The sequence below is a fragment of the Perognathus longimembris genome, chromosome 13 (genome assembly GCF_023159225.1).
Source record: "Perognathus longimembris pacificus isolate PPM17 chromosome 13, ASM2315922v1, whole genome shotgun sequence".
NCBI classification, from domain to species: Eukaryota; Metazoa; Chordata; class Mammalia; order Rodentia; family Heteromyidae; genus Perognathus; species Perognathus longimembris.
Window position 1 is genome coordinate 63,622,182 of NC_063173.1, and position 24,676 is coordinate 63,646,857.

Below are 24,676 nucleotides of genomic sequence, written 5' to 3' on the forward strand. Positions count from 1 at the left end.
TTTATTAACCAGTTTTTATTTCCAATAAGGCTAGGGTTTTTGGGGCAGACATAGAAGGCTTGAGCCTGTAACCATCTCTCATAAATGTGGTCTCTGCACTTGCACACTTGTTACCACTGTTTCCCATGCCTCTTCCTTTAATCTATTCTGCATCATTTTTTCCCCCCAAAATGACTTTGGTGTCTGATCTTAAGGATAGTTGATGGGTGAAGATCTATCATCTGTAACTGCCTCAAGCTGATTTAGTGGTGCTGACCCTGCCTAACAAGGGACCTCCAATCTTAGCCTACCTAGGGCTTGCCAAGATCAGATGTTAGGAGCAATATTTACTCCAGACTAGAAAGTACATAAAACACATAACTTTCAACAACTACACAGACTTTTCCTTGGGCTACAGTGCCTGTTTATCACTTTGATTTGTAAAAGCATTTTCTCAACTGCCTGGGGAGCCTGACCTCTGGTGACACTAACAATGTATAACAGCTACCAGTGAAGGTCCCCAGACAGCTCTCAACAGAGACGCAATCTCAGGTCCCCAAACTTCCCTTTATGAACAGGTAAATTTATGTGGCTATTGCCAGCCCAGAATCCACTGCCAATTAGGGCTGTGGGGTGCTGGGATTTTAAACTATCCATTTGACAACATTAGCTTTATACTACTCCCTGTCACAGATGACCGGCAAGTTCCTCCCCAACTATGAAGCAGACAGACATGGGAATTAGATAGGTATACTTAAAAACTATTTTCTATAACCTCCAGGCTCTTATTAATTTTGGAGGGTCAAGCACAAGTGACTCCAGGATCTGACACCATCTCTGTCATCTGAGTGGTGTCTTCCAACTGCCTCTGGATGCTTGTCCTTACCAAGACAAGCCATGAGTGTCTTTTTCATGCTGGGATAATGCCCCATTGACATTTCCCTTGGTCCCTTGCTGGACTTGAACTTGGGGCCTAAGCGCTGTCCCTGAGCTCTTCTACTCAAGACTAGTACTCTGCTACTTTGAGCCACAGCACAACTTCACTTCCAACATTCTTCTGGTTAATCAGAGATGAGAGCCTCACAGGGACCTTTCCGCCCTGGCTGGCTTTGAACCATAGTTTTCAGATCATATGAGTCTTTACCAAAAAGTCCCTTCCAATGGAAGCAACAAGGAAACCACATACAAGTAGTTTGGTGTTTGAACTCAGGGCCTGAGCATTGTCTCTGGCTTCTTTTTGCTCAAGGCTAGCACTGTACCACTTGAGCCACAGCTCCACTTCTGTTTTCTTTCTTTCTTTCTTTCTTTCTTTCTTTCTTTCTTTCTTTCTTTCTCTTTCTTTCTTTCTTTCTTTCTTTCTTTCTTTTCTATATATGTGGTGCTGAGGAATCAAACCCAGGGCTTCATGTATGTGAGGCAACTAGGCCATATTCCCAGCCCCACAAGTCGTTTTTTTTTTTTAAAGCATGATTTACCTGGAACTTATTAAGAGCCACAGTTACATCTGACAAATGTGTCAGATTAATCTGTCATTTCTGTGGGCCCCCATATAGGGCAAACTAAAATAACAATCATTTTGGTAGTCCTAATTTCCCCTTTTTCTACTTTAAAACAAACATTCAAGAAAAATTTTTACTTAATTTTTTTTTTTAAATCCCAGATCCCATTCCTGATTCCCTTTCCAAAGTCTTTTTGCCAACCTCTCCCTTAGTACTTCACACCTTAGCTTTATTTGCATTTGGATAACCCTTTGAAACCTGAAGCACAAGGCCCCTTTACCTATCAGTGGCTTGGTTTTTAAAGTTGCTGCTTTGCCTTTTTTTTCCCTATAGTCTGAATTCTCAGGAAACCTTTTAACTCAAATATAAGTCTTTCTTAATGCAAGAATTATAAGCACGCCAACACTACACCAAGAATCTAGACTTAACAAACTTAAGGAAATTCAGAACCTTTTTGCTTTTTCCAAATATGCATCTAATTGAAAAATAGCATTGAAACCAAATTATATCAGAGATTAACATTTCTTTTATCCCTCCTTCAAAGCTTTCCCTTTTTGTTAGTACATGCCAAGGGGCAGTTTTTGGAATACTAATCACATCACCCAGATTACTATCAGGTTTTCAGTGTCTATCTGCAAAGAAAAAAGACAGAGTAAAGATGGGCCCCTGCCCATACTCTAGAGTATATACCCACTCAACTCCTTAAGGTTGGATGTCGCCCCCCCCCCCCATTTTTTTTTTTTCTTGTTTCTTGACTGAGCTCTTGCTGGGATCTGGAAATGTTGTAAGGTAACTCCATAATGAGAAACAGAGAAGCCACATTTTGAGAGGTTGAATTGGGAGTCTGTTAGACTATATTAGACATTTCCAGAAAACACACAGACATCCAGGTACAGAAGAGCAAAGGAAAAGTTTATTGCCAGCAAAGGGGGCTGGCAAGACCCTTTCTCACTGGGAAACATGAGAAGAAGTGCATAGTCTATTGTCTGGGGTGACTTGGGGATATAACCTAGGAGGTCTTGGAGGCGGGGGCCTTGGTGTGGATGTGCAGACCAGGGGCTTCACCATGTTGGGCTATGATTGATAGCTGCTGTCAAGGGGGTCCTGCAGCTGCCTTGACCCTGGAGGTCACTTTTAAGGGGATCTTGTTGTCTTACATGGTCATAAATGTACTAAAGGAATGCCATCTCAAGGAAGAGGGGGTGGAGGCTAGCTATTTACTGCCCTTACAGATGGGCCTAGGGAAGGAACATGCTAAAGCTATGGGAGAGGGGGTTATCAGGCTTACAGAGTCTACTGGAAAGCCCGCAAGTGCAGGTGGACTCCTGTCACAAAGGCCTAACAGCCCCTTGAATATACTTATACTCAACACTGTTAGAAAACTGAGCCATAAGAGGAGGAGAGGAAAGAAATAGCAGAAAAACAAAACCAACAAACTAGATCAACCTCAATGGAGAGTTGAAGTGGGACACCATGGTGCCCAGTGGAAAGCCAGGAGACATAGAGACACAGAGACACAGAGACACAGCGTCACAGGAACACAAGGCATGGTGTAATGATGCCTGAGTTGGTCTGGGCCTAAATAGTGTTAGGGTCAAGGGGCAGGGCCACAGTCTCCCAAGTTCAGGACTGACAGATCCAGTAACCTATTGTCCAAGTCCCCACCCCTGCTTCTAGGAATTCAGGCACTCCTGTGGGAATGTCTGGAAACGGAACTGTGAGTTCTGACAGGGAAAGAGAATTGGAATGTCATTCTCTAACAAGACTTTCAGAATGCTGGGGTTTGCCCTGGAAAGATCAAACAGTCCTGGTTGAACAGAGATTCAGATTTCTACCTGAAGTGTGAGTTAGTCAGGCCCCAAGCTGTCTGGGAGCCTAGGGGCAAACAAAAGCTAATGCAAATTGTAAGTGCCTTTCTGTTAACCTCTACTCTCTAAGGAAGTCATTTATCACTTGTATACAAAATTATGTTACTTGTTGGTGTTTGTAACTTCAAAGACATTGATATTTTACTTTCTGCATGTACTCCCCTGTACTAAACTCAATAAAGACACTTTTTAAAAATTTATTTATTAATTGAACACAAATTTTTTGACAAGGTGTTGTGCAAAAAGGGTACAGTTACATAGTAGGGCAGTGTGTACATTTCTTGTGATATCTTATGCCCTGTTTTTCTATCCCTTCTCTAGGTCAGGTAGACATATATTCAATATACAATGTATCAAGAACATATACAGTAGCCACATGGCCACGCCCAAGAAAGTTCACCTGGGGCTTTAAATGTAATGTCGATATTAGACAATATGTCGACAGTAGTCTTATATGAATGTACATACATAGCTTTTGAGCTATTGTATTCCTCTGAGAGGTCAATTTTTGACCTAATAAAGACACTTATTAATGGGACCTGAGTATCTGAAGATGGTGGAATGCTTCAGACCCCTTGGTGCCCCCCCAAACCACAGTTCTCTGGCCTCTTGATAACGTACTGCCCACCAAGACCTGTGGCTGGTCTCCAGTTACTATTGACTCTGCAGTGGAGATGGATTTTCACACGTGCCCATCACCTGGGAGGTGGGACTTCTGCTTCCTCCTCCATGAAGATAAGATGGTACCAGTTAAACCCAATTCCCTGTCCACGATGTGACCAAGATGGTGCCAGTTAGATCCAGCATCCTCACTTCAATTGGGACATGCCTTGGAGGACACTGTGACTCCCAGATTTCCCCTCCTCTGCCTCCCAGTTTGAGGCTGCTTTCTCAGGTACTAGACCTGTGCACCCACTCACAAACTGAGGTTGATCAAGGGAGAAGTCTGCAGCCACTCTCCCCTTGCCAGCAGCCTTCTATGTGGGTGGGGTCCCATAGCCAGGTCAGCGGGGGCTCTGGTGGGTGGTCTGAGGCCACTGTATGTGCGCCACAGCTTCCTTTGATGGGGTCTCCCTAGGGAGGGGTGGGAGGCATTGGATTTCCAGGGCGGGCCGCATTGGCCCACATACTCCAAGCTATAATTTGTGCTATTTATAGCAGGCACAGCTGGCCTGTCAGGGAGGGAGGTTGTGAGGCTATAAGCAGGTCTGATACCGGTCCCGGATTGAGAGTTGGAGTGAGGAAGAGACAGCACTGGAACCCATGGACACATCATACCCTCGTGAGGACCCCCGGGCCCTAACATCCCGCAAGGCTGATGGTGCTGCTGACATAGCCCTCACGCTGGGAACTCCTTGTCCCCCACCTCAAGACCATCTGATCTGGTCAGTCTTCAGCACACTCTACCTGAACCTGTGCTGTCTTGGTTTCCTGGCACTTGTGCACTCTGTCAAGGTGGGTGAGGGCTGTGGGGGAATGCTCCCTGGGGGCAACTTGGGAAGGGGACCTCACTGGCATGGCCACAGTAAGAGTTTCTCACCAAACTGGAGGCCATGAGGGCTTGTTCACAGAAAAGGAAGGCCTGATCTTGAAAAGGTGTGCATGCAGGATGTGTGTGTAAAGTCTTCAGAGGGCAGAGTCCACAGGGGCTGCTCACAGGCACCTTTTTCAAATGCTGTGGCACCCCTGGGCTTCCAGTTCTGAGAGGAGCTGGGGGTCCTCTGCTCCTCACAGGGCTTCTCCCCACCATGGAGTATTGGGGGCTTATGCTAAACCAGGATGGCTGCTGGGTCCATTGCTAGAACAGAGGCACCAACACCCTTTGTAGCCTCCACTTGGGCTGGTACCAAGTTATGACTCAAGGCACCATCCAGGGCCTTGTGTTGCTGGAGACTGGATGAGTGGACTGATGAATGTGTCCCTCCAGGCTATAGCTCCAGACTCTGGATGAAGTCTGGACCTTTTGGGTGCTCTGGGTTGGTCTTGCCCCCTCAAATACCGTGGGCATGTGAACATCTGGTCTCATTGCTGCTCTGCAGGCCCGAGACCAGAAGGTAGCTGGGGACCTGGAGGCTGCACAGCGTTATGGCTCCAAAGCCAAGTGCTACAACATCCTGGCTGCAATGTGGTCACTAGTGCCACCTCTTCTACTCCTTGGGCTGGTGGTGACTGGAGCCCTACACCTGTCCCGGCTGGCCAAGGACTCTGCAGCCTTCTTCAGCGCCAAGTTCGACGATGGAGACTATGACTGACAGGATGGTCCTCGCGCTACTTGAGGACACTGATCCTAGGGGCTCAATACCAGCTCCAAGATCCTACTATAAAGCCTTGATTCCCACTCTCCTCCCCACAAGCAGTGTCCCCTTGTCCATCACAGCATCCAATGCTTAGACCCATGCTGATCAAAGGGGTCCCTCATACCTAACTCTGCCTCTTTCTTCCTACTCAGCAGGCTTATCTTCTGTTCACCATTAAAAGCTTCAAGTTCCAGAAGTACCTCAGAACCTCCTTCATGGCTGCATGGGGCGGGGGTGGGCGGGAAACACCACAGCCAAATACTTCAACCAACCCTCAGTCACTCTGTTCTATCTGTTTGCTGCTCCCTACTGTCGACTTCTCTCAGCCCAAGGGCAGCCTGTGGTTCTAGGGTGGAGGCATCTGAGTATTTTTGGATGAAGTTTGGGAATGCTGGCCTTTGATTCTTGCTGCATGGTGGTTTGGTGGCCTTTGTTCCAGAACATGGGAGGGTGTGACCCAGGCCACATTTGTGCATGTTGGTATTTGTCTTATCCCTCATGAATTGAGTGCTGCCCTTCTCCTTGGGTGCCTGTCAGCCTGTATGCCCCTGAATTTTGAGAAATCTGTCCTGGGGGAGTCTTTTTCATTCCTGAGCCACAGAAGGCCAAGAGGAAGGTAGATGGGGGCTGTTTTCTCCCTGGGGCTAGCACTGGACTCACACATGTGGTCACACTGTCATCCATGTACACTGACCTTATGCACAGCCTCCCTCTCTCCCACACCTGTGCAGATGTTGTCAGTGGATGAGGTGACCACATGTGAGCCACCAGTGCAGGATGCCTGCTCTTGTGCTGCTATTTTACTTCACGGTGCATCACGTCTCCTTTGGCCCAGAACCAGCAAAGCTCTGCAAATGGAGGCAGGGGTATGCCTCCCCCCTCACCCCAATGTGCCTCATCCTCCCACTGTGAGGTGGGGGCAATGACAGGGAAGGCTAACTGCAGGAATCTTTTTTTTTTTTTGTCAGTTGTGGGGCTTGAACTCTGGGCCTGGGCACTGTCCCTGAGCTCTTCAGCTCAAGGCTAGCACTCTACCACTTAAACTACAGTGCTACTTCTGATTTTCTGGTGGTTAATTGGAGCTAAGAGTCTCATGGACTTTCCTGCCTGGGCTGGCTTTGAACCATGATCCTCAGATCTCAGCCTCCTGAGTAGTTAGGATTACAGGTGTGAGCTACCAGCACCCAGCAACTGCAGGAATCTTAACCAAAAGTTGGATCAAGGGTTTGAACATTCTACCTAGGGTTCTGTCCCTCCTTCTGAGAGCTCCTTTGTCTGCCAACTCTCTCTGGGCTGGAGGCAAGGGTCTTGTGTAGTTACTATGCTTGGAGACCCCTCTTAGCTCATCTTTTGATATGCCTGAAGCCACCAGTTGAGTCCCATACTGATGACTGTGAGCCAAGGTAGCCCAGGAAGATTCAGGTGTAGCTGGTCTGTGCTGGGGTATGGGGATGAGCTAAGGATGAGGACAGTATGTGGCTGGGCTTTGATCAATGTGCTGACTCTGATCTGAGAGTTTGGTTCAGGCCATGTGTTGCTGAGTACACATTCCCAAAGACAAGGTATTTTGCTAGCACCACAGGGGTCAGGGTTGTTGGGTTTGTGGTTAGGCACCTAAGACAGAGTACATGGTCAAGTCAGTAGGTGGAAGTATTACCCACAGACCTCTGGTTCCTGGGTAGAAGTGTTGTCCATAGTCCCCTCCAGCTCCTGGTTGGAGAAGTGTTCCTGGACGGAGAAGTGTTACCCATCACCCTCTCTGACTCCTAGTGGAGAAGTGTTACCCATCATCCCCTCTGGCTCCTGGGTGTTTCCTGGCCAGGCTGATGCTCCTTGACCACCCATGCAAACACACATGCTCTATGACTCACTATAACCCCAGAGAAGGTCATCCCATTAAATGCAGAGTTGATTGCACATGAGGCATATGCACACCAAGTTCCAGGCTAAATTACTTTTGTGAGTATAGGGACACCAACCATCCTGTCCTGTTGCCTGTGCCCAATCCTGGCTCCGAGGCTGCAAAGATGACTACCCACTACTTACTGCTAGGATGGTCCCTAGCCTACAGCAGAGAAAAAGCACACTTCCTCCAGCAGGTCTGCCTCAGTTCCTTGCCACTAAGTGATGGTGGTCAATATGCTCTGCAGTTTAGGGAGAGCTCTAGGCAACTAGACAAGCCCACTTGGGCCATGTCTCTTGGCTCCCAGACAGGCCTGGACTGAATGATGGTCTTCACTGAGCCATAGTACTTCCCACCCTGGATGTGTGATCCTCTAATTGTGCCACCTGCTCACAGGAGGCACGCTGTCCCATGGTTCCTACACACTGTACTCTAGACATTTCTTAATGGGGTGTCACAAGAACTTTCCTCTTAGATCTCTGATGGCAGGCCCTAGACATTCTCCTATGGAGGAAGGCCAAGCGGGAGACAGACCTGGGAGACCCAGATGCTTATATCCCCAGCTCCAGAGCTGCTCACAATCTAAGATGCCGCTCCTTCACGTGTGAAGCTCTCTCTTGGTATCTGCTCCCATGAGGAATTCAGGCTGACTCTTCGCCCAAAACATGGAGCAACAACAACATGAGGAAAAGGAAGCAAGGGAGACACAGGGGCCCCACCTGGTGGTTTGAGTTTGGAAGCTACTGCACATCCTGTCCCCAGGTGCAGAAAGAAGTCAGGATTACACAATCCAGACTTCAGACTAAGGCTCTCTGTTCCAGCATGGATTTTAATTCCTTGAGCTGATTTGGTACAGGGGCTCTGGCCTTACCAGGATCTCAGCCCCAGATGTTATGGCAATCATTCTGGGGATACACTGATAAACTAAGTCAGGGGCTTAGGCCCAGGGGCAGAGGCTGGATAGATCCTCTGGTTATGGACAGCTTCCCTAGCATGGCTGGCCAAAACTATGGCCTTCAATCCCATACATTAGGCTCTGGTCCTAGTGGCCAGTGAGGAGTCTTAGGTTCTTTCTCTCATGTCCATCTGACTTGTCCTCTGGTGATGGCAACATTTTCTTCCTTTCTCATAGGCTGGAGGTTGAGGAAAGCTGCCCATCCCACTGGGTCAGGGGCTGTCTGACTCCAAAGTCAAGAAGAGTCCAACAAATTTGGGCCTCAGGGGCTCACACCTGTAGTCCTAGCTACTTGAGAGACTGAGATCTGAGGATCACAGTTCAGAGCCTGCCCTGGCAGCAAGTGTGTGAGACTCATCTCCAATTAACCACCAAAAAAGCCAGAAGTGGAGCTTGGATCAAGTGGTAGAGTGCTAGCTTTGAGAAAATAAAATCTCAGGCTCCAAGTTCAAACCCTAGGACTGGTACAAAAAAGAGACAATGAGTTCCACAAGCCCTGCACTAGCCCAGCCTGACCCAATGACATGATATGAGAAGTCACAGTTTATTAAAGCTGTAGGATTTGCTAGACTTGAGAAATTCTGCAGGTGACCAATCTCCTTTGCCCATGCCCTTCCTCACTAGCCATTTTCTCAGTGGAGCTGCTGGCCACTGCCCACCACCCTGTGACCAGAACAGTCCAGGAACCAGAAGCAAGAGATGAGCATGGAGGTTAAAGCCTGGGTTCTGTAGAGGGAGCAAGGTAGGGCACCAAGGGATGGAAGTGCTGGGTCAGCCTGAGGCAGATGGATGATATTAAGGGGAGCACCTGCCTGCCCCCAGGGTCTAGGCTGAGAAGAGTTCAGCTATTGCCAGACAGCCTTGTGCTGGGGCAGATTAGGGGGATATGTAGAAGGGGGGTGAAGAGGGACAGCTCAGTATTCCTGGTGTGTCAGGGAATGGTTCCAGGCTAAGGGGCTTGGCGGGCTGCAGAGCGCAAGGTAGTTCTTACAACTCTAGAGGCGTTTAATGTCTTCAAAAGATTCCCTTAGGAAATTCTCGGAGCTGGGATTTTTGGGCAGCTATTGGGGTGCCCTTTGAATTCGACCACCAGAGTGGGGAAAGGAGACCTTGTGTCCTGCAGGGAAAAAGAGATATCCTGTGGTGGGGGCACAACCAGGGCACCTAGGTCTCACCACCTGAAACCTGACCTACCCAGTGGCAGGGGGACCACGGCCTGCGATGGCCACAGTTCAGCCTCCAAAGGTGGGGCCCAGGGCCCTGCTTGGGCTGTGACTTCAATTGTCACGTAGTCCTCAGAGAAGGTGAAGTTGAGCTTGTTCCCCTGGTATGAGAGGCCAGAGAGATGCACTCCGGAGACACCGGCTGGGCACAGGGGATCAAAGGTCACCCCTGCCTCAGTGACTCTGTGGGGGACAGCCAGGTGAGGAAGTGCTGTGGGAGGAGGTGGCCCCTCTCAGCTGGTCACTGTACTCACCGAAACCCTGTGCATCCGAAAAGCACTGCCTGCAGGAAGCCCCCCATGCCTGTCAGAAAGTTCACAGCACCCGACCCATCTGCATTCTCTGTCCACACCTGTAAGGGGCAAGGATGGCAGGCAATGGAACTCCCAGGACAGTAGCCCTCCCAGGCTTGCCATTCCAAGGTCAGGCAGGAATGACCAAAGCTGTGATCTTGCGGAGACTCTGCTGAGACTCCCACTATTGGCATAGGAGGGATGAGCAGTGGGCAGGTGTTCTGCTGACCTTGAAGGGCTCCGTGACATAGGCGAAGCTCCTGTCCAGAAAGCCCCGTGACCTTGCTGGGTCCTTCAGTTCCATCCATCCCACAGCAAACATGCTCTGAGGTCAGAGTTCAGAGAATATGTGAGGGCAAGACCCACTGCATGGGGAAGGAAGAGAGCCCAGTGAGACAGGACCACCCCAGCCCGCTCACCCAGGTCATGGCAGGGCCCTGGGGGGATGTAACAGCCTCATAAATCTCCAGGTTCTTCCTGCGGACATCGGGACTCAGCTGGAAGGGGACAGGGTATCCCAGGAGCACAACATCTGCCTGCTTCACTTCCTTTCCTGGAGGAGAGGCAGTAATGGCAGGATACCAGGACAGATGCAGAGTCTGGGGGGTCTTGGGAAGGCAGAAGGGCCACTCACCAGGCTCATACCCATCAAACTCAGGGTGGAAATTCTTCTCTGGGTTGAAGGGCACCTTGATCTTATCAGCTACCACCAGCCACTGGTCTGGGACAGACAGACCTAGATCCTGGGCCAAAGCAGCAGCAAAGCGCAGGCTAGGGGGAGGAGAGCTGAAACCTCAGCAGACTGGCGGGGCCTGTCTGCAGGGGTGATGTTGGGGCAGAAATGAGAGTGGGGTGCCTGACCTGTTCTGGACCAGGACATTGGTGTACACAGAGTTGTTGACTCCTGCGTGGTATTCATCAGGTGGCATGACTCCTGGGCACAGAAGGCCACCACAGCCCTCACTGCAGGAGCTCAGGACACACCCCACAGCTGGCAGCCAGAGTGAGGCCCTGTGAGAGGAAGACACCACCCGTCCTCCCAGACACTTCCCTGTGCCTTACCCTTCAAGTGGTATTCATTATCTTTGGAGCTCCACTCGACACGGCTGCACCAGAACTCAGCCACAGCACTAACTACCTCCCAGCCACCAGCCTCTCGGAAGAGCTGCAGGTCCTGTGGAGTAGAGAAAAGACACGGTTCAGACCCAGAGTGCTGTTATGCATGCTCAGTGCCCATTCTTCGTGCATCCAGAAAGGAAATCCTGTTTCCCATAGGCCTTTCTAGACCATTTCATCTCCCAGGACCAGCCCTGTCTAGGTTTCAAGGTGGGGCATATAGTGGCTGTAGTGACAGCTCACCTGGGTGGTGAGGTAGTATAGCTGGAAGGCCAACACCACTGCCCCATTGATATGGACTTCCTGGACCCCGTAGATATCTTCTGGGCAGACTTCCAGGCCAGAGCCTGCGCTCTCCCATGCGAACTTAGCTCCCTGTGTGAGGCAGGGGTGGAGATGAGTCAGATTCAACCCTGATTTGGGGCAGGGTTATCCCATACCTTAGCTTTACCCTTGTAGAGGTTCAGAGGAGGTGGGGCTATAGTGCCCGCTGTGTGCCCCAACTGTAGGCCAGGCACAGCTGCCCACTGTGTGCTGATTTCAGGGTGAGGACCCTCGTGGTACCTAAGCCACACTCACCTGATAGCCAAGGTTCCGGGCATTCTCTAGGGCCCCACCCAGTGTTCTGATTCGGTATTCTAAGATGGCCCTGGCAGCCTCTGGGTGGAACATCAGGACATTTGGGAACATCCAGAGATCCTGAGAGAACATCAGTTCTGGAGCTCAGCAGGTGCTTCCATCCCCCTTTGCCGCCCACATCCAGCCCTGGGACTTCCAGCCAGCACTCAGCAAGCAGGGCTGCTGCTGGCTCCCTGTCTGCCCTCTGGCAGGGGCTGTGCTGCCTCCTGTTTCTCTTTCTCTTCAGAAGCCCACTCTGGGGGCTGCTTCCAGATCCACCCCTGGGCCATTCCTGCCTGCCTGCCTCTCTAGCTAGGCTTCACTCCCCTGTGGCATATGGGCGTGCCCAGGGGGCTCCAGTCAGAAGGTTCCAGAAAAGGCTACTCTGGGCTACTGCCTGCCTGACCTCAGCCTCCTGTGGCTTCATCCACAAATGGCCATAATACAGACTTTAGGAAGCATTAGAGGACACGGGAGTGGCCCTGTGCCTTCACCTCAGCCTTTTCTGCCTACAGGCCACCAAGACTCACCTTCCACAAGCTCAAGTTTTCCCAGATCTCACTCCACACCATGGCCCACCCAGTTCCTCAGCAGCAGAGGGTCTTTTCAGAGTACCCGTCTCACTCCAGGTCCACACATCCTGCTCTCTACCAGGTCCTGGTCTCCACCTTGCTAAGGTCCTTCTTCTGTCCTCAGATGCTGCACACTCTCAGCCTTTGCACCTTCTGTACTCTGGTGCTCTCACCTGGATCACTCTTCTCTGCCAAACTCCTGTACCTCCTTCTGCCACGCCACCACCTCTAGGGAGCCTTGTTATCTACCATGCACTTTCCCTAACTATGACCTTGATATTGAGGAGGGTAGTCAGTCAGTGCCCTTCATGCCAATGGGCCACCTGTTGTGTGGCTAGTGCATGGAGGCATGAGAACATACACACCTGGTCCCAAAAGATATGGCCCCAGTAGCACTCTTCCTGGCTCCCATTGGAAAGGCCCCCAGGGCTGAGGCCATGGCAGATGTAGTTCTGGGTCCCAGGCTGGGGCAAGGCACTGAGTAAGTAGTAGAGAGAGCCACGCAGGGCTTGCCGCAGAGCCAGGGGCCCCACCACATCCAAGCCACAATCTGCCCAGAGCTGGGCCCAGGCCTGTGCATGAGCTATGTACAGAGTGCCCTGGGCCTGTAGCTGCAAGACCTCATCCAGGCAGGCCTGGGCCTCAGCCTGGCTACTTCCCACCACGGTTAGGAAGTCCCAGGTCCTGTCTTCCTCTCTTTTTCCAAGAGTCAGGGCTGAGGGCACTGGTGTCCATAGCATGTGTAACTCCTGCTGTGGCTCTCCAGGCTGTTCCGGGGTAAGTATGTGGCCATACAGGTACCTGCAAGAGCACAGAAGAAACTCAGGGACAGGCTTCCTCTCTGGGCCACCCAGGAGGGTCCTGGTCCCTTCCTCACCGGAATTCCTGGAAGTCAGGCCCCAGATGCAGGTCCAGGTCTGGGCTTTCTGGGGAGAAGGATGAATGCAGCAGCACCGTGATAGGCCAGCTCCCTGCAGCCAGGCGTTCAATGGACACACTGAAGGCCAGGAGGTGGGGTAGTGTGCGGTGGGCATAGATTCGTTGGGAGATTCGAAAACTAAGGCCTTCCAGGGTGTGCAGAAATGAGCCTGGCAAGGTTTGGGTAGCTTTGGTCATCCTAGAGAGGATGGGAAGGAAGAGACCCCTTCCCACCTTCTCCCTCCCCACCCCCCAAAAAAAGGTTGTAGCTGTGGCATTCTGGGCATTCTGGGCTGGAAGTGGACTGCAGGAGGCTCCCTAGGCAGAATCTTGCTCTGTAAGCCTAGGCTGGTCTCAGACTCTGGATCCTCCTTTCTCAGTCTCTTCAGTGCTGGGATGTGCAAGCATGTACCACACACTAGGTTTTCATGGCCTCCTTCTTTTGTGAGACTTCCTGAAGAAAGTGTTTCCCCCTCTTACCTGGAAAAATAGCTCCAGGAGGGCAAAAGTCAGGTCAGGTGGCAGTTACCTGTGTTGGTGTCCAGGATGAAGGTTTCAGTCAGCTGCTCTCCTGTCCCTGCAGGAACCTCCAGCCTGGTATTGAGAGGGCTGGGCAGAATGGCCCGGTGAGTGTGCCCTCCAACCCCATTGTACACACCGTTCACATGTAATGTATCATGATACACACGTGTGCCCAAGTATGCATTGGTCACAGGGGCCAGGAGCCGGGGGTCCCTGGGCAGAGAGTGGGCAGTGAATATGGTCGGGTCCTCGGGGTCATCCTCCATGGGAAGCTCCCTTGGGCGGGTATCCTGGAAAGGCAGGTTGTGACTAGCTGGGCTTCTCTCTGCAGACTATCTGTAAGTGCTTAAAGGTCCCCTTGGAACCTGGCTGTGTCCCCAGTACGGTGAGGGGTAGCGCGGCCCTGATCTTAGGTGCTATGCCTAGGGGCCACCCTCTGGGAGACGATCCAGTCACGGGTCTTCCAACGTCGAGGGAGGATCCCAGTCCTCACCCTTACTGGGCCTCCCAGGCCCTGGCCCAAGCGGCCACACCCAGAAGCCAGTGCAGAGCCGAGGATGGAATGGGCCTCAGACCTGGCACTGAAGCCAGCCAGGAGGGGCCTCAGGGCCTAGAGAGGGATGGGAGTGGGGCAGGGCCGGGCCAGGCAGGGCACGGGGGATCGGGACGGGCCAGGAACAGGAAGGGGGCGGGGCCGGGCCGGGGCCAGCGTGCTGGACGGAGCTGGACGGGGCGGGAGGATTGGGCGGGGCACGGGGAATGGGGCCGCGGGGGCAGGGTTGGGGGCCCGGGCCCAGAAGGACGGGGAGGGACACGAGGAATGGGATGGGGGCCGGGGCTGGTGCGGGGGTGGGGGGCAAGGCAGGAGCAGGACCTGCGGGAAACGGGACGCGGGACGGGGATCAGGACCGAGCCAGACGGAGGAGCGCGGGCCTCTGGAACTCACCGCAGCCCAGTTTGGTCACCGAGCGTCCCACACAGCGCCTGGGACCCTCGGCTCCACCCCGAGACCAGCGATGCCTCCGCGGAGGAAGGAGAAACCTCTTTCCCTTAGACGCCGCGAGACCCGAAGCTAGGCCCCGCCCCGTAGACGGGCGGGGCTCCGTCCGGCCCCGCCCCCTCTCGGCCCCGCCCCGCGGCGGGCGGGGCTCCGCGCAGCCAGGCTGTGGCGCCCCGTCACTTCGCGCCAGGGGGCTGCTTCACCTTCTGAGGACCTGGGGCTCCGCTGGGTCAGCACAGTAACTTTGAGCACTTGGCTCACGCTTGTAGTCCTAGCTACTCAGGTCTAGGATCATGATCCGATTCTCGCCTGGGCAGGAAAGTCCGTGGGACTCTATTTCCAATTCACCACCAAAAAAGCTGGAAGAAGAGGCGTGGCTCAAGTGGTAGAGTGCCACTTATGGGACAGTGTCCAGTCCTTGATTCAAGTCCCACCCAGCAGGGACAAAAAAAAATATTTGGCCTGCGGAGAGTGAACGTGGATGGTCCTCGATTCCTTATTCTTCACCAGAGGAGGCCAGTCCTCCTGGAGCAGGGCCTCCCAGTGCTGGGTACCACCCTTCCAGCCTAAGTCCGGTGGGGTGGCCCATCTCCTCACCCGCTTACCTGGAGCTGGGGAGTGGGTGGTGGCGAAGCTCTGGACCTGACCAGGCCTGATGTAAATCCCTTGTGCTCTACTCACTCCCCTAACCAGAGATCCCATTCAACCTACTTAGAGCACCTGTCCCACCTCACAGGAGGTGATGACTGTTCAGTTGCTCACACTGACCACCTTGGCCTACCTTGGTCCCCCACCCCCACCCCCCATCATGCATACCCCATTGTCAATCCACGGATTGCCCAGACCTGGACTGTCTGTGCAGCCTCCCTGTTCTGGTTTTAAATGTGACAGAGGCAGTCATCAAGCTTGTGTAGGTCATGCACCTGGTAGTCTGAACAGACACCTGTCCAGGGGCCCACTACACTTCCACCCCCAAACCTCTCTGGTTCTGACCTCATCTCTTACTCCTTCCCAACTCCATGGAAGTTACCTTGGCTTCTGTTTCTGTAATTCTGCATCTGAAACATTCAGAGCATGCTCCCCTCTTGGCCCTAGTTCTTGCACTTTCATTGCTTGGAGTACTTTCTGCCAAGAACTCCTTTGCTGCCTTTCTTCTCAAGTGCCACTCCTAGTAATCACCCTCCCTGAGACCTCTCTGGACCTCTTGCTAGCTACCGAAACCCTGATTTTCACTCTGCTTTTCTGCACAGCATATATTATTACATCCATCATACATAGACACATATGTGTGTGCTGTATCTTGTATGTATATCACATATGTATTTATTATCCTAGCATTCATGTATTATATACACCTAGTGCTTTACATATTAATGTATATGTGTTTACTGCATCTTATTTGTGTATCATATATAATGCATGACACATATTTACACTATCTTTTTATGTCATGTAGATATTTACTTATGGTGTCATGTGTTTACTGTATCCTATTTATGTTTCACCTATGTATTTATTGTATCAAGTTCATATATCACTTATGTACTTATTGTCTTTTTTTTTTTTGGTCAAAATGCCAACTCAAGGAGGACAGGGTTTTTGTCTGCTTTGTAGAATGAAGGAACGAATTTATGAAGTGATTGTGGAGGAAATTTACCCTGGAAAGTAAAGGGCTCAAAGTGTCCCACCTGCAGGGGCCTCAAGAAGTGGCCAAGTCCAGCAGTAATGAGCAGAGGACTCAAAGTTCCTGGTCATGCACTGCTGGCCCTGGCCCTCAAGGCCAAGCTTTGCCTCCAGGCTTTCTGTAGTCAGGCCAGCCCACTGAGTTTCCTTAGTGATGAACTGTAGAGTAAACCCTGCCCCAAACAAGCAGGTGGGTGAAAAGACTGCTAACACTTACTTTGGAAATTATTCCAAAGGAGAATTGATTATCAGAGTATTGGGACTCCCGACTTGCATGGCATTCCTTGGGACTCCTGATTTGCCATTATGTCACAGCCCCCGCCCTAACCTGGGCTATTGCTCTATGTCTGCATTCTCTTGATCCCCTTCCTGGAGATCTCAGTGAGCGGATGCCTCTGGACTCAGGCCACAACAACTCAGGGTAGTTCAATCCTAATGTCAGGAACCATATTCTCAGGGAATGAACTTCCTATCTCAGCCTACACGGTTAGGATTGTATGGCTCCATCCATACTCCCTGAAGATGAGGATCCGGTAAGAGCGGGCCCTCCATAGCAATCCATAATGAATTCCATTAGTATTCAGACAGAATCTACTGGCTACATTTCACAGGGAAGAAACCAAAGCCCAGGCAGAGGCACACAAAAGTAGGCCAGAATCCAGCAGCCCAATCTCAGCCTGACCCTGAGTACCTTCCTCTAGAGAGATGGCTCAGAAGAGTCCCACAGCATCAGAAGCTTCCTTTGGAAAGGAAGCCAACACTCTGCCAGCACACATAGGTGCTCAACTAATGGTAGGTCACATCATTGTTGCTGGGGATGGTGATGTCTGGGAGTGGCCAGGCTAGAGGGTCTCAGGAGAGGAAGGTGGCAATGGCTGTGAGACTGGGGGAGGGAGAACCCTAGGGTATAGAGGGAAAGGAATGTCTTGGGCCTGTCTGAGATCAAGGGGTTGGGTGTGTGGGCCTCCCACTTGCCTGTCCAGGGCCTCTTGGCTCAAAAGAGTTGCTGGAGGCTAAGGACAGAGTTCTGCTCTTGGAATAGGGGAGGGCTTCTCCATTTGGGCTCTTCTACAGTGTCCTGCACTCTACTATGGCCCCCAGGGCTTCACAAGGCACTGATGTATCCTGCTGGAGGCTCCAGATGGCTGTCCAGTGCTGGGTGTATGATGACCAGATCTGGCTTTTCTGTCTTCAAAGCCCGAAACTCCTGCAGTGACTTCTCACTCAGCTCCATAGAAGCCAGACTATAGCCACATGCACAGAACAGAGGAGGTGAGTCAGCAATTAGAATCTGTGTGAGATTAGGGACTTCAGGGAAGTAAAAGGCTACTGGGTTCACTGGTCCATACTGCAAGCATAGGATACGGGTATTGGGTTTAGGCCTAGAGGCCAGAGTTTCAGAAAATGGGTGTCTTCAGGCTGGATCCTCAGATCTTCATGTGAGGTTGGACACTAGGGGAATCTCTTAGAAGGGCTTCTCTTAAAGGTTCAGGAGAAACCCTCACAGCCTATCACCTAGAGTTGGTAGGCTGTGCCCCAGCACCCTCCCTTTACCTGAGTGTCTGCAGCTTGCATCCTGAATGTTTCAGGATTGCACACAGGTAGGTCACCGTAGGGACTGGCAGCTGACAGCCACTGAGGTCCAATGTGGTCAGGGCAAAACTGTGCCGGAGCATACCAACCAGGTACTCGATGCCTCTCTGCAGGCCCAGCAGGTGCAACCTGGGGAGAGGGCTAACCTCAGGCACTGCTGGGGCTGGGGCCCCCTCCTTCTATCCCTTCCAGGTCAGGCCTCACCTGAGAGTCTGCACGGGGCACTGTGGCCAAGCCAGGCCCTCACTCAGCATCCGCAGGCCTGCCTCGCTGAGCCGGTTTTGGAGAAGGTTCAGTTCCGTGAGGGAAGTGGCTGCCCTCAAGGCCTCAGAGAGGTCTTGGCAAACCATATCAGGGAGTTTGCAGTGAGCCAACCTGTGATCAAGAAGCAGGGGGATTTGTTTGCAGGTCCCCTGGACACTTCTCAATGACATAGACTACTCATTCCTTGGTGGCCTGATGCCCAGTCAAGAGGTGCGTGGGCCTCTCGTAAATGTCCATTAGGTTGAGATGAGCCATTATTTGCTTGGTCAGCCATTTCCTAAGTGTTGGGCAGCTGTGTTGTTTAGCCTTTTTTTTTTTTTAAAGTCAGTGTGCGGAGGGCACCTTCCTATACTTAGTACTGGTAGAATTGCTGAGTTGCCTTGAGCTTCTTATGTTAATTGGCAGCAATCCAGCCCTTCATCAAGCTGTTTTACCATCTGGCTGTTAATGTACAACTATTCATTTCATCATGCTCTGCCAGTATCAGTTTTTATTATTTTATAGCTTTTATTATTTTCTGCTCACTGGTGACAGCTAACACTGACTGGAAAGATATCACATTCTAAGTACTCTACCTGCTTAGCCTCACCAAGCAACACCAAGCCCCTGAGGCAGAATCTACTGGCTACATTTTACAGGGAGGAAACCAAAGTCCAGAGAGAGGCTCACAGAAGAAGGCCAGGATCCACAGGCAGCCTGAGCTTGGAGCCCGAGCTGAGCACCTTCCTCCAGAGGAATGGCCCAGCAGTCTCCCACAGCACTCAACACCATTATCTTTTCTGTTCTCCAGGTGGGCGGCACATTGCCTTCCACACAAATCAGCACAAACAGTTTCCCAGTGGCCCCTAACTTAGTGATGGAGTGCCCAACAGGCTCTAGCTGGTGCCCTCATGGGCCTAACTTCTGTCTTTGCACCGGGCATTGGGCTGTCAGGCTCCTTCATGGGAGGAGCTAGGGCTTGTGCACTCACGTTAGGCTGTGGAGACCACACAGCTCATCAGTCAAGGCCTCACAGAGTGGGCGCAGTAGGGAAACTGGGAGATGTTTTGTGGTGGCTCGAGAACTGTCAAGAGAGAGAACAATGTAAAGCCCAAGGTACCCTTTCTAGGCCCTTCTAGAAAGGGGTCCTTCCTATTTTAGCTTCTGCAGTGCTAGAGCTGGCTTTGCCACTCATCCCCATGCAGAACCAGGACCCTTCCACCCTCTGTATTCCACACACCCCCGCCAACCCAAAAACTGTAGTTCTATAGTCAGCCTCTGTCAATATCCTAACAGAGTCTGAGTACCTAGAACAGGTGCTGGGAGAGCTAAGTGCAAAGAATCTCTAGCACCAGCTTCATTTGGAGGAGCTGAGGATCTAGTGGAGGAGATGGGCAATGGAGAGAGCATGGTGTAGGCTGGTTAACAGGGCACTTCTGGGACCATTGGAAGCCTAAGTCAGATTTGAGGACAGGCAACAATTTGCAAAGCTCAGGGTAAAAAGGGCATGGTTGCTGGACACTGGTAGCTCATACCTATAATCCTAGCTACTCAGGAGGCTGAGATCTGAAGAAGAAAAGATCATAGTTGGAAGCCAATAGGCAGGAAAGTCTGTGAAGCTCTTATCTCCAATTAACCAGCAACAATTTTGAAATGGAGTTGTGGCTCAAGTGGTAGAACTTCAGCTGTGAGCAGAAAAAGCTCAGGGATAGCTCCTAGACTCTGAGTTCATGCCCCAGGACCAGCAGGAGCAGGCGCGCGAACACACACACGGTATACAATGAGAAGACATAAGGAGGAGAAGGTTGGGCCAGAGCCATGCTAGCTGTGCTGAGAGGTTTGCCTTGATGGATGGCGGAGGGGAAGTATGGTGAGGACGCCTGGGGAAGATGACAGCTGTGTAGCTACCTTACAAAGGGGTGGGCAAAACCAGCTCTAAGGTCCTTTTTGCTTTCGGGAGCAGCGGGCCTTAGGTCTGGACATGCATCCTAAGCCCAGAGGGGCACAGGGGGTACCTCTACACAGGCCTTAGACCTTATGACAGGAGGGCAGCCTTGACCTGAAGACTCACCCCTGCAGCCGCTTTATCAGACTCTTCTTTTTCTTCTCCTGTGCAGCCACTAGTCTGCAGCCGATCAGCCTCAGAGCCTGTCCTGCTGGGCAGCACCGCACACAGTAGCTCAGAACCTCAAGGTCCATGCGGCTGAAGTGCACCTGCTCCAGCACCAGCTCGGAAAGGCTGAGCAGCGCCTGGCGCACAAAGGCGTCCTCCTGGGTCTCGTACAGACAGTACAGAAGCTCTAGCCGGAAACTGGTCTCTTCCTCTTCCTCCTCTTGGTCCTCTGCTTCCTCCAGGGCTTCAGTCTCCCCCATTCCCTCCGGTGTCACCCCGGGGCAGCCCTGCTCCTGTACCCACCGTAGGGCATCTTGCTTCACACGCTCTGGGACCACGCAGTTGAAGTAGCGTTGGATATCACGCATCCGCTCTGTGCTCAGCAGCCCAAAGAGGAAGCGCGTTGTGAGCACCAGGTGTCCGCACCGCCTCGCGTCTGCTCGCAAGAGCGTCTCCACGCCGCCAGCCGGGGCCCCGGGAGCCCCGTTGTCCTCCAGCAGGTAGGACAAGGCAGCCAGGAACTCCTGAAAGCTCTGGTCGATGAACTGGTAGGTGACCACAGTCTCCAGCACACCCGGCAGCTCTTTCTTGTTAAGAAACAGTGCCTGGACTGTAGAGTGCCGGAGCTCCAGTCGCTCCAGGTCCTCCGGCGTGAACCGTGCCTGGCGTCGGAGCACGCCCTCCCGGGCCAGGCGGCACAGCTTGCGCAGCTCGGCCTGCGCCTGGGCCCCCTCCGCGCCCGCGGAATCCAGCACGCTGGCGATGAAGAGCAGGTACACGGATGTGGTCGTCTTGGTGGTGCGCGACAGGTCCTGGCCCAGATTGAGCTGTTGGCGCAGCACGGTGCACACGATCCAGCACACGAAAGGCACGAAGCAGAGCGCAAACAGCGTCTCGTTCTCCTTGACGAAGCGGTAGGCACGCTGGGCCCTGGCCTCGTCCTGGAAGAACTTGTAGAAGTACTTCTTCTTGTCCTTGTTGGAGAAGCCGCACACGTCGGCGCACTGTGGCGAGCACAGGCGGCCCTGCAGCCGCTCGGGCAGGGCGGTGCGCGTGGTCACCAGCACGAGGGCGGAGGGCAGCAGCTCCTTGCTCAGCAGCCCCCCGAGCACCCGCACGCTGCCGGCAGCCTCGAAGGGGTCGGTGCAGGGCGCGGCCCCTGGAGGCCCTGGCGCGGGCATCTCGTCCGCGCCGTCCAGGATGAAGAGCAGCCGCTGCGGCTGCGCCAGCATCCGCCGCACCGGAGCGTGGCGGTCCGGGCACTGGTCCAAGATCAGATCAGCCAGGCTGTGCTCGCCCGGCCGCTCCAGCAGCTCGCGGCACGCCATGAAGAAGGCAAAGTCCACCTGGCCTTGGTACAGTTTGCCCGCTGCCCAGTCGTACAGTATCTTCTTGGCCGCCATGGTCTTGCCGATGCCCGCCGGGCCCTGCAGCACGACGGTCAGCGGCCGCTGGCCTTCCTCGTCGTGGCGGAACAGCCGGTTAAAGGTGTGCGTGTCGGAGCGCCGGGCGCGCTCCAGCGCCTCCTCCGGCCCCAGCGCGTCCTGCGCGGGCGCAGCGCCTCCGGGCACGATGAGCAGCTTGGTGAAGCGCTTGGTGATCTTCACGGAGCGGGCGTTCCTCTCTTTCACTTTGGCGTGCTGTCGTAGCACATGCTCGCGGTACTTCTTCTTGTATTCTGGGAGGGTGGGGGAAGAGGGTTTCGGGGAGCGGGTGTGATGCAGTGGGCCTGCGGGCTGGCGTCCTGATCCCAGCCAATGTAGCCCCCTTTCTCTAGTGAGTCCTTTCCCCACCGGCCTCCACATTCCCTCCTTCCTGAGACCAGCTGCAGTCACCCCAAGTGCCCACCGGTACTCTGCACCCGACTCGGGCCCAGGCCGGGTTGGCACCTGCACCTCCCACGGAGTAAGACCTACCAGACACAGAGAGCGCCGCCGCGGAAGAGCTGGAGCCGAGCCCTGCAAAGAGGGAAACCGAAGTGAGGCCCACTGAGGGCGCACTGTGGGAGGGAGGCGCATTAGGAGTTGGGGTTCTCACCAGATCATTAGAATCTGAGGCATGGGTCATGTGAATTTACAGATAAATGCCAAGTTCTTCCCAGAGAAGGGACAAGGAGGTGGACGGGCAGCTCAGCCCTGCAGACACACTAGAATTGCCAGGGAGCAACCAGAAGGAGCAGACTCTCCCCTGTTCCTCCCCGCCCCCCCCCCCAACTTACTCTGGAGCCGCTGAGCCTTGAGACGCGCTGCCACATCGCGCACATCTGCCCTCTTGAGCGTCTTGCGGGCCACGTCCAGCGCTAGATCTGGCCCATAGAAATGGGTCAGCTGCTCTGCGAGGTCCACTGCATCTGCGTGTTCCAGACGTCCCCACGGGATGCTGCGGCCATCTGTGGACGCATCCCGGAGCTTGTGGCGAAAGCGCTTCAGCTGCTCCTGGCTTAGGTCCTCCAGTGCAGCCAGAAGCAGCTCACGGGCTAAAGCCACGTGGGGCTCCAGGCTGGGGATGAGAGGGCTGGTCACATGCATTGTCCCCAGGCTGTCTGCTGCCCTCCTGGGTGTTTGGTGCTGACCAGGGGCAGCTATCGTGATGCACCAAGGTCTTACAGAACAAACCTGGATTAGGGTAAGGTCTAGGAATCCACTGGGATGGGGTGATGCCTGTTTGTTCTCTCTTTGGGGTATCATGGTGTTCCAAGGCTTTACCTCAGACCCTTCACTACGTTTTCTGACCATTACTTATCTTCCCCCCTCTCTCTTTTCCTCTCTCTTTCCCTCCCTCTTATCTGGGTAGGCCTGGTAAACTCAAGATGGGGTCTCTTGGCTACCCTGTTTTTGCCTTTCTCTTTCTTCTGGGAGCCAGGAGCATAGTTCCTTAGCAAGGGGCAGACAGCCTAGGCTATTCTTGAACTTTCTACAAAGGCCTTTTCTAGGAACAGGCCCAATAAATGCCCTATGGGGGCATAGGATAGGCTTAGGAAAGGGGGTGTAAAGCCATGGGGAATGACCAGGACCAGGGAGGGCCCCAGAACGGATGTCAGCCCACTCCTAGTAATCACTGTGGGAGCTGGACTCACCTGGAGCAGGAGGCCCCTGTCTCCTCCATGGAGATTCAGTTCTTGGGTTTAGCACTCAGAGGCAGGGATCAGGGAGGTGACCTTTCCCAGGCTGACTTGGCCAAGTCCTGGTGGTGGAGTTGTTTAGCCCCATCCATTCCCATCCATTCCAGCTGGCCCTGAGTTGTTGGTTCAGTCACTATACTTTCAAGCTCAGGTTCTGTGGAAACTCCACACCCTTACCTTTAAATGTGGAGTATATGACCTTTGGCTTCCTTCTACTGTTATTCTCTTCCAGTTAACAGTGGGGCGTGGTATCCAGCTTGGCTGTGAACAAACTAACTGGTCACTCAGAGCTAATGGCTTGGCTGCCTTAGAATCAGGTCTCAGGGCTGGCAAATATGGCCTAGTGGCAAGAGTGCTTGCCTCGTATACATGAAGCCCTGGGTTCAATTCCCCAACACCACATATATAGAAAATGGCCAGAAGTGGTGCTGTGGCTCAAGTGGCAGAGTGCTAGCCTTGAGCACAAAGAAGCCAGGGACAGGGCTCAGGCCCTGAGTCCAAGGCCCAGGACTGGCCAAAAAAAAAAAAAAAAAAAAGATTCAGGTCTCAGCTAAGTCCTTAGCTGGGCTAAGTTCTGCAGCCAAGAAGAGGAAAAGTTCCCAGGGTACAAAAATGCCAAGAGTAAAGGAGGAATTGTGTGCAGGGTATTGGGAAAGAAAGGCATGCAGAAGAACTGGGATAGGATGAGCTCTGCAACTTCCCGCATCTGGCCCAAGCAGGCTGATGGGTGGGAGTTAGTCTATGAGTGGTGTTTGTGATGCTCCCCCTCCCTTAAGGCCCCAAGTGATTTTGTAGTAGTGTGGGCCCCCATTGCCTATGTGGAATGGCTGTATAGGGGCATGTGACTTCAGGGACACAACATTGTGTTGGTGTGACTGTATCTGTCCTAGGCTGATCAACAACTTCCAGAGATAACAGGTCAGAATCCCTGGAAGCTGGGGATGTCCCCTCCAAAACCAGAAGGGACCTTGTAGCTGTGACTAAATCTAGGAACTTGAGATGGAAGAGAGTTCTGGATTACCTAAGTGGACCCCAAATGTTCTAAGTGCCAGAAGATGGAGGCAGGGGGAGACTTGAATCGGGACATGGCAATGTGACATGGCTTTGATGATGGAGGAGGGGCTACAGGCCGAGAAACACGGAAGCTGGAAGTGTAGTAG

The 24,676-nt window shown here is 52.8% G+C and overlaps 3 protein-coding genes and 1 long non-coding RNA gene across 7 annotated transcripts; 2 read left to right on the top strand and 2 right to left on the bottom strand.

Annotated features, from left to right (window-relative positions):
* Nucleotides 1-4,474: 4,474 nt before the first annotated feature.
* Nucleotides 4,475-6,063, top strand: Ifitm5 (interferon induced transmembrane protein 5). Its single transcript, XM_048361085.1, has 2 exons — nucleotides 4,475-4,801; nucleotides 5,386-6,063. Exons 1-2 carry the CDS (start codon nucleotides 4,610-4,612, stop codon nucleotides 5,596-5,598), a joined length of 405 nt encoding a protein of 134 aa, XP_048217042.1. The 5' UTR covers nucleotides 4,475-4,609; the 3' UTR covers nucleotides 5,599-6,063.
* A 2,963-nt stretch (nucleotides 6,064-9,026) lies between these two features.
* Pgghg (protein-glucosylgalactosylhydroxylysine glucosidase) lies at nucleotides 9,027-14,807 on the bottom strand. Of its 3 annotated transcripts, none has more exons than XM_048359622.1 (13): nucleotides 14,710-14,807; nucleotides 13,771-14,128; nucleotides 13,201-13,411; nucleotides 12,689-13,124; nucleotides 11,713-11,832; nucleotides 11,377-11,508; nucleotides 11,080-11,191; nucleotides 10,879-10,951; nucleotides 10,652-10,788; nucleotides 10,247-10,342; nucleotides 9,975-10,076; nucleotides 9,696-9,905; nucleotides 9,027-9,577 (listed from the first exon to the last, which is right to left on the bottom strand). In XM_048359622.1, exons 2-13 carry the CDS (start codon nucleotides 14,027-14,029, stop codon nucleotides 9,516-9,518), a joined length of 1,950 nt encoding a protein of 649 aa, XP_048215579.1. In that variant the 5' UTR covers nucleotides 14,030-14,128; nucleotides 14,710-14,807; the 3' UTR covers nucleotides 9,027-9,515. The 3 variants fall into 3 exon arrangements, with proteins under 3 accessions (XP_048215579.1, XP_048215580.1, XP_048215581.1); XM_048359623.1 differs by having other exon boundaries at nucleotides 9,027-9,618; nucleotides 14,710-14,802; XM_048359624.1 differs by lacking the exon at nucleotides 9,027-9,577 and adding an exon at nucleotides 10,437-10,570 and having other exon boundaries at nucleotides 9,784-9,905; nucleotides 14,710-14,799.
* A 1,523-nt stretch (nucleotides 14,808-16,330) lies between these two features.
* Nlrp6 (NLR family pyrin domain containing 6) lies at nucleotides 16,331-23,593 on the bottom strand. 2 transcript variants are annotated; one of them, XM_048359621.1, is made up of 8 exons: nucleotides 23,472-23,593; nucleotides 22,614-22,894; nucleotides 22,312-22,353; nucleotides 20,354-22,073; nucleotides 19,274-19,366; nucleotides 18,244-18,414; nucleotides 18,001-18,168; nucleotides 16,331-17,690 (listed from the first exon to the last, which is right to left on the bottom strand). In XM_048359621.1, exons 1-8 carry the CDS (start codon nucleotides 23,498-23,500, stop codon nucleotides 17,552-17,554), a joined length of 2,643 nt encoding a protein of 880 aa, XP_048215578.1. In that variant the 5' UTR covers nucleotides 23,501-23,593; the 3' UTR covers nucleotides 16,331-17,551. The 2 variants fall into 2 exon arrangements, with proteins under 2 accessions (XP_048215578.1, XP_048215577.1); XM_048359620.1 differs by lacking the exon at nucleotides 23,472-23,593 and having other exon boundaries at nucleotides 22,614-23,130.
* Nucleotides 23,594-23,703: 110 nt separating this feature from the next.
* Nucleotides 23,704-24,472, top strand: LOC125361272. Its single transcript, XR_007212924.1, has 2 exons — nucleotides 23,704-23,833; nucleotides 24,060-24,472. It is a non-coding gene; the product is annotated as an uncharacterized LOC125361272 (long non-coding RNA).
* The last annotated feature ends 204 nt before the right edge of the window (nucleotides 24,473-24,676 follow it).

Coding starts and splice junctions, on each gene's coding strand:
- Ifitm5 (XM_048361085.1), top strand. CDS start 4,610: ATGGACACATCATACCCTCGTGAGGACCCCCGGGCCCTAACATCCCGC. Junction 4,802..5,385: donor CACTTGTGCACTCTGTCAAG/GTGGGTGAGGGC, acceptor GCTGCTCTGCAG/GCCCGAGACCAGAAGGTAGC.
- Pgghg (XM_048359622.1), bottom strand. CDS start 14,029: ATGGAGGATGACCCCGAGGACCCGACCATATTCACTGCCCACTCTCTG. Junction 13,412..13,770: donor CATCCTGGACACCAACACAG/GTAACTGCCACC, acceptor AAACCTTGCCAG/GCTCATTTCTGCACACCCTG. Junction 13,125..13,200: donor CCTGACTTCCAGGAATTCCG/GTGAGGAAGGGA, acceptor GTGCTCTTGCAG/GTACCTGTATGGCCACATAC.
- Nlrp6 (XM_048359620.1), bottom strand. CDS start 23,130: ATGGTCAGAAAACGTAGTGAAGGGTCTGAGGTAAAGCCTTGGAACACC. Junction 19,367..20,353: donor CTGATAAAGCGGCTGCAGGG/GTGAGTCTTCAG, acceptor CTCTCTTGACAG/TTCTCGAGCCACCACAAAAC. Junction 17,691..18,000: donor TGCAAGCTGCAGACACTCAG/GTAAAGGGAGGG, acceptor ATGTGGCTATAG/TCTGGCTTCTATGGAGCTGA.